This window comes from Talpa occidentalis, unplaced genomic scaffold (genome assembly GCF_014898055.3).
Source record: "Talpa occidentalis isolate TD23 unplaced genomic scaffold, MPIMG_talOcc4v2.1 talOcc4.17, whole genome shotgun sequence".
NCBI classification, from domain to species: Eukaryota; Metazoa; Chordata; class Mammalia; order Eulipotyphla; family Talpidae; genus Talpa; species Talpa occidentalis.
Genome location: NW_023601754.1, coordinates 48378892 through 48386492, shown reverse-complemented (window position 1 = coordinate 48386492; position 7601 = coordinate 48378892). Strand labels below are relative to the sequence as shown.

The 7601-nt window shown below is 54.4% G+C and overlaps 1 protein-coding gene across 1 annotated transcript; it reads right to left on the bottom strand.

Moving 5' to 3' along the window:
- Positions 1–1288: 1288 nt before the first annotated feature.
- On the bottom strand, positions 1289–2299 carry LOC119249648 (vomeronasal type-1 receptor 4-like). Its single transcript, XM_037517104.1, is given in 3 exon segments — positions 1289–1781; positions 1783–1852; positions 1855–2299. Coding segments are annotated over 3 exon segments (927 nt in total). The 5' UTR covers positions 2231–2299; the 3' UTR covers positions 1289–1300.
- Positions 2300–7601: the final 5302 nt, after the last annotated feature.

The window sequence follows — 7601 nt, the reverse complement described above, 5'->3', positions numbered from 1 at the left end:
GGGAAATTTGATCAGGTTCCAGCAGACACCCCTCTGGAGAGCACCGATGACTCGTGACACAGGGCTGTGGGGCCAACAACAGCCAACAGAGTGTCATTTATGTAATGAAACGTGTATCCAGGGAAGAGGGACTTGACCCACCTCCTCACCCACTGCTGGTGGCATGTGAAAGGGTGGGTTGTCCCACCAACACGCTTCTCGGCTTCCTCTCACCCTGATGAAGGGGGATCACCCCTCTGGTCCTTGTGGGACAGAAAGCACAAGCCTATATCACAACAATTCGTATTATAACAGACATAGAAAGATGCCAGGATGTTGGATTTGTCCAAAGGCCCCTGCTGTGATGTGCTTGTGTCCCCTCAGCGTTCAAATGTTGCAGCTGAATACAACACCCCAGGGGATGGAGTTAGGGGTGAAACTTGTCCAAAGTGATTAGGTTCAGGAGGGCTGAACCCCTAGGAATGGGATTGGGGCCTCTGATATAGTTAGGAGAGCTCACTGACCCTATTCCACTCTGTGAAGACAAATAACAGTCTGGAACCCAGACAATGATCTAGACGCACCACAGGGCCCTGCGGATGTCCAACATCCTGCCTGAACACCTGGACGCAAAAAAGATTGTGTGTGACCACCCAGTGGTTCCAGCCTTGTCCTTGCAACCCAGACAGCTGGAGACAGGCCCCAAGCACCTCAAGTCAGCTTCCTCTGCTTCTGTAACAGCACACGAAGGCCACTGCTGTAGAACTCAGTCCCTCTCACCCACATTGCCAAGACTGTCCGCTGCTCTACCAGAGGATGCTCGGACACGGAATCGCCTTCACTGGCCCTTCTCAAATAAGGGCTCCGCCTCCCTGAGGGTGGAATGAGATAGATTCAAAACTGCTTCCAAAGCCTGACTCGCTGCGGGGATGGCCCCTCAGGACAGCTGACTGCAGCTCCAGGGCTGCCCTGCACCCACCGTTCCATTTCCCTGTGTCCTCAGCTCCATACCGAGATATTTCTCAGAATTTTACTGTGAGAATTAAAGAGACACAGTTGAGGCTTCTCCACCATCCCAGAGAGTGTCAGACCCACGTGCTGTCTCGCACACATTGCAAACCATTTGGAGCAACACTATGTTCCCCACAGGAGTATTAGGGACCCCTATACAGACCTCGTTACAGTGACTGGTCCAGAAACACTTGCTTTGAAGAGGTTGCTCAGCCTGTCTGTAAACCATAAGTCACTCACGACTGCACTTAGGGCTGGGGGTGCTGAGTGAATTATAGAATGAATAAATGACCGTGCACTCACACGCGCTTTACATATTTCTCAAGGGTTTGTGGCATTTACTATTCCTCATCCAGGCAGAGCACAGCAGGGACACTTTGGGTTCCCGGCTCAAGAGCAGAAAAGGACAGAGAGTCGGGAAACACAGTGTGATTACTGTATTAAAGTTTAAAATGAGCTGGTTGGGATGATAAATAACAGACACAACAATCTTCATGATGGAGGAAATGATGTTAAAACAGATGAAGGTGCTCACCAGGAGCAGGATGGTGCCGGTGGCTCTGAACATGGGGGAGGACGTGGAGGAGGTGAACCGGTGAAGGTGCCGGACCCGCTGCCTGTGCCGGGACAGGGTGTAGACCATGGAGCCACTGGCCCCGATCATAGTCACAAAAAACACAATATCAGGGAAGGAGAGGAGGGCCCCGTATAAGAAGTCTCTGGTTGTGTCGTGACGAACAGAGGAACATTGTCCAAACCTTTTCCTGCTTGTGTCATTTTGGTGACAGAATATCAGACATGAACACGGGATAGAGGACATTAACCAGCAGGCTCAGGACCCAGCACAGGGCAATGCAGGGCGGATGCACCTGGGAGCTTTCTCTCTCAGCCCTGCCCACCTGGAGCCCAGGGGGCTGATGGTGATGGCCTGGACCACACTCAGGAGGCAGGTGGTGCTGATGGACACGCCTCCGCCCACTCCACCAACATAGGGTTGAAACCTGCACCCCAAATCATTTTCTTGATACCAACCAAAATATGTGACTACATAGCTGATTCCTCTGGAAGACAGGACCAAGACACTGGCCACAGTCAGGTTCTTGACAATCAAATCTGTGATCCTCAGTCTAGAGGCAGTGAAATAGAGGAAGAGGTTATGGGAAAGGAGAGAGAGATTCCCCAGGACCCCTAATACACTCTGTAATAAAATAACCTGTGCCACAAAATCCCGGGGGTCCATCCTCTTAGCTCTCAGCAGATACCTTGGCCTTCTCAGCAGGAGGACCCTGTCCGGGAACAGGAGGCTCAGCTGCCCTGATCATGTCAGCTGCAGCCCTGTGCTCCCCTCCCAGCACAGCTCCCGCTCTGGGATGTTCACTTAAAGACTCTCAGTCCTTTGGACAATTTTAGTGGTTGAATGTAAAATCAGGACTTGCTGCTCCATGGACCTCCAGGTGGGATAACTTCCTTCCTCACAGACTCCCGAGGCGGCCCTGCCCAGGCCTCATGAAGAAGCAGGTGCAAAGGCACACAGAGTTCCTTGTTCATCAGATTCACTCACTGGTTCGGGCAGAGAGGAGAGCTGGGAGGGGGACAACACCTGGCTGGGCGGAGGACAACACAGGACACTGAACCCACATTGACCAGAGGCCCCTCACCGGTTCTCCAGATAAATCACAACTAGATTTGACTTTGTTTTTTGTTTTTTTTAAAAAAAAGATTTATTAATTCATGCGTTCAAGAACCAGGGTACAGGCCAGATGTGCGGGAGGGTGAGAGGATTCACCAGCGACAGGGCGGGAAACAGAACAGACAGACTGACTGAAACACACTCCTGAGGGGAGCAGCAGGCGAGACAGGAGAGGTCTGCCGTGCCACATGGGTATCTCACCGGCTGGCCAGGATTGAACCCGCGCTGCAGAGGCTCCGGACAGCTTCATAGCCCGGCGCTCAACCTGCGTGCCACCAGGGAGGCCCTAGATTTCATCTGTATTTCGTCATTACTAGTGACAGCACTTTAACTTTGGTAGTGGCAAGTTTCCAATTATTATTGGTCTCAATTGTAGGCAAATTTTCACTTTGCTAAAGATAGGGAGACTGGGGAGCCCCCAGCACGGGCTACAGAGTGTCCTGGGCTCTCCCGTGAGCCTGCGGCGCATGCAGAGCGGCAGGACGGCAGGAGCACAGCGGAGCCTCCAGCCCCCTCCAGGAGCCGCACCTGGGCACCCTGGCTGGAGGAGCTACCCGGCGTGAGCAAAGGGAGACCTGGCTCCTGGTCGCAAACCATAGCCAGGACCTGTTGGCACCTGAGCTGCAGGGCTGGGTCCCGGGACGGCCAGGCATGAGACCAGAGCGTGCGTGAAGGGGAAGGAGCAGACACAGACCTGCCGAGGCGGGACTGGTGCCCAGAGTGACGGGGTTATCACATGGACAGCGGCAGAGATGGGACAGGACACTCTTCAGCCTGAAAACGTCTGCAGCCCGCAGCTTTATTTTCCTAAAGTGCTGCTGTCCCTACATGTAGGGAGGAAAGTCTCTCCACAGTGGGGACCCATGAACGCTGCCCGCGGCGTCCCTCACCCTCCGTGTCGGGGACTGTCTCCTCCCCACTGGCTCTCAGACAGGCTTTCTGCCAGGACCAGAGCCCTGTGGAGGCTCTGGACCAGGCCCTCCGGCCCTGTCTCACAAGCAGGGAGGCCCCTAGACGCCCCATGGCCCTGGGCATCAGGCCAGGGCCCCTCCTGAGGAGGCTGAACAGCAGGAGCCCCAGAACCACCACACTGAGGTCAGGGGAGTCGGGGTGCTCCCTGCATCGTTGTGCAGGGTCCAGGGCACCCCGAGATATAGTGTGTGCCACTGGGACCTGCCCTTGGAGACAAAATTATCGTGTCCCCTGGAGCTGCCCGGGCAGTGACAGGCCTGGGCTCAGAAAAGTAGGAAAATTTCCTGCTGCTAATTGCCAAGAACAACTTCAGGGTCCTCAGCGGCTGTCCGGAGACGTGGGGTATAGGGGAGACCCTGCTTCCCTGGGCCCTGAGGGGCAGACAGAGCTCTGGGAGGGTGCCCAGAATAAACAGGACAGACTGGGGATGGGGGGGGGAGGGGCGTCCCGGGGAGGCTGTGCTCACTGAGAGGGTCACCCATGGGAGTCTGACTCTTGTCACACACTGAGTGCAGCCTGCAGGGCGCACCGGGCAGAGACCTGGAGGCTCAGACCCTGGAAGGCTTGAAAGACCTCAGGTCAGAGGAAGTGATGACACAGATTATATTCATAAAATACTTTTAACCATAGACTCTCCCTGGTGCCAGGAAGCAGGAGCAGGTTAATTAGGGCCCAGAATGGCTGGGAGCTGGTCAGGGCACAGCCGGTGGGGACCTGTGGAACCAGGCAGGCCAGGTGGGAGCTGCTCAGAACCAGCCAAGGTGGTCAGAAAAGCAGAAGCCCAGGCCTGTATCCCTGGAGGACTCAGCAGCCCTGTGCATCCTCCTGCCTCACCGCCTGCTGGGGTGAGGAGCCCTAAGGCGCCTTGGAGGCCCCTGGCTTTGACAACTGCGGTATCCATCCCTCCATCCCGGGTGGACGAGAGTCCTCCTCCCTCAGTCTGGGTACCTCTGCAGGCTGGCCCAGGCTGGGGCCTAATAGGACCCTATTATCCCTGGGTGATGCTGAGGGTACGTGCAGACTAAGCAATGAGACCCTTGCTGTAACCGCAATGGTGGGCTAGGCTATGGGGAAGGGAGGGGGTGAGCCGAGGTGAAGGGGAGTCACCTCCATTGTCACTGCCCTGCTTGAACCACAGGATCAGACTCAGCCTGACCTCCGGGTCCTCCGCTTTCACAGGGCCCCTGCCCTGAACCGTCTTGGTCACCAGGCAGGAGCCTCTCAGGGTCTCCCAAGCCCAGCCAGGAGCCCCCTCCTGAGGACCTTTGCTCTCCAGTCCCTGAGGATCCAAGGACCCAGGATGGATTCAATGCACATGCCAGCTTGTGCCTGGGCCTAGGGCGGACGCAGAGGCCAGTCCACAGAAGAGATGGGGTCAGGTGATCAGGGCAAGGACTGGGGGGCTCCCCTCTCTGGGCTCCAGTCCTGGTAAGAGCATCACCGCCTCACGCCTCCTCCCCTGCCACAGCCGTGGGGCAGGATGAGGCTGAGCAGAGGCAGTGAGAGGGAACCAGGTGAGCCCCCACCCTCCTCCTCTGAGGGGAGGGAGGTGTCCACATAGAGGCCATCTCAGGCTGGGTTTGCTCACCTGCACAGCAGGGACCTCACACACACCCCCAACAGGCCATGTGGACGGCAGGCGGCCAGGGTGCCTGTCCTGGGAGACCGGCCTGGTTAGCCCCTGTCCCTGAGCAAACCGTGCCAGGCTGCCCTGCCCTCCTGATGGGGCCTGGTGTCAGGTGTGATGACAACAATTCCATCCATTCACCTGGCAAAGCCTAGTGGAGGTGGCTGTGACTCCCGCAGGCAGGGATGGCTCCCCTGAGTCCCGAGCCCTGACCTGAGGCCACCCCTCAGGTCTGTCAGCATCAGCTGGGGACAGCTGGAACACCCCCATTGGGTTGTGGGCAGAACTGCACCCTAAGGACACAGCCAGATGTGCAGGGTGTAGGGCTCTAAGTGTGGCCAGAGCACCCGCTCAAGAGGCACACATTTATCGAATTAGAACAAAGCTTCTCCTGCCTGCCCCCTGGATGGGAAGGAACTGCGGGGCCTCACTGGGCAAAAATAACCGCAATGATTAGGCGTTTGCTATTCAAAAGAAGGGTCCTGGGCAGCAACACAGGGAAGGACCGACATCAGGGCAGCAGGAAAAGCACAGACAGCATCAAACAGACCCAAAGAGGAAGGTGCTCCCACCACCTCCTCCACAGAAAGGGCCCCACCTGGCGGTGACCTGGGGGCAGGTGGCAGAGCAGGATGGCCTGAGGCATGGGGTGGGGAGAGGAAACAGGTTGGGGGCAGATAACACCCTCTTTGTGGATCCCCGGACTGAGGACAAGGTGAGCTCATGGGAACTGAACTCTGCACACACAAGGGGTGGGTATTTAAATACATAAAACACACACCGAGATGGGATGGAATAAATGGACTCGTATTTTCATGTTGTGGGGTAAAGGTGGGTCCAAGTTATTTTTTAAGAGCTATGGTTGAATATTATAATGATAATAGTAAAAACAGGTTTATATTTTAACAATTAAACAATTTTTCTGGCTATATACATATCGCATAACATATCTTTTGTGGAATGTCACTATTTCCATTAATACTGTTTGCCATTAGTTCCAAGGGACAAATTTCCAGTATATTGATAAATACATTGATTGACTTTAAGGGGACATGGATATAGGTGTGCACGTTATTGACACCCACCATATCCGCACATCACACACATCATACCCACCACGAGTCTGCTTGATCTGTGTGGGTATAGCTGGTGCAAGAGTCCCAGGCATGGCAGGTTCACTGTTGAATGTGCAAATGAAAAAATCTTGGAGGACGAGATACTGCTGACATCTGACACTCGGGTCTTGCTGGATCTTCTCCAGAGTACTCAAGAGGCCTCTCAGGGCCTGGGTGTCATTCTGCAGCTCACATACTTAGGCCTTCTCTCACTTCATAGACTCTCCAGGAGCTGAGAACAACACCCATCCAACAGCTCCTGCTGCCACCTCATGGGCACTTGCGAGCCCAAGGTCTGCCTTGCACAGTGCCTATTCCACCTGCAACCGGGATCCGTCTACCTCAGGCCATTCAGGGGAGGTGCCCACAGAGAGAGGGTGGGTGGCCACCACGTACCACCTTCTCATGACTGCCAGCCTCAGTCCCTCCATGGGGTCAGATGGCTCCATACCCATTTGACTCAAATCCTGCTAACTACGCCCATTGATACGCATCCATCCCGGGCCAGGCATATTCATTGTTAATTCAGAAATTAAGAAGACTCCTGGAGCCTTTCTTGTGTCTGCTATGTCTTTAATGGTGAAGAAGGGACTGGATACACAGGCAGGCAAGTGGAGAGACAGAAAGCTGAAATATGATTAGGCTGAACAACTGCTGACCTAAGCCCCCTATGCTGTTATGTGCAAATGGTCACATCTGTCATACAGTGTTGCTCACACAGGACCCATCTGCGTTGCTGGAAGTCAGAAAGGTGAAAAATGTAAATAATATATTTCTAAGTTCCTAGGTCTCTATTTTTTGGAAGGTGAAGAAGAGCAGGAATTAACTCATCTTCCAGAAGTATATCAGGAAACTTAATGCAATTCTAATATGTGAGTGGCTACATACCCCAACTCCGTGCAATTCAGCAAAGGAAACAAAAGCAAAATGAAGCAACTGGGGCCACATCCCCTTCAAAGCTTCCACACAGCAGAAGAAAATCGCGTCTCCATGAACAGTCCTCCTGCTGGCTGGAAGAAGATACCATGGACTTCTGAGAAGCAGTTAAGCCTGAAATCCACACAGAAGTGTCAAACTCACCTCCAGTGGGCTGTGGGCAGGACTTGACCCTAAGGACACAGCCAGACATGGCAGGTTCTAGGGCTCCCATTGTGGTGAGGACACTCGCTCAGGAGGCGCAGATTTATCGAATTAGAATTTCTTTACA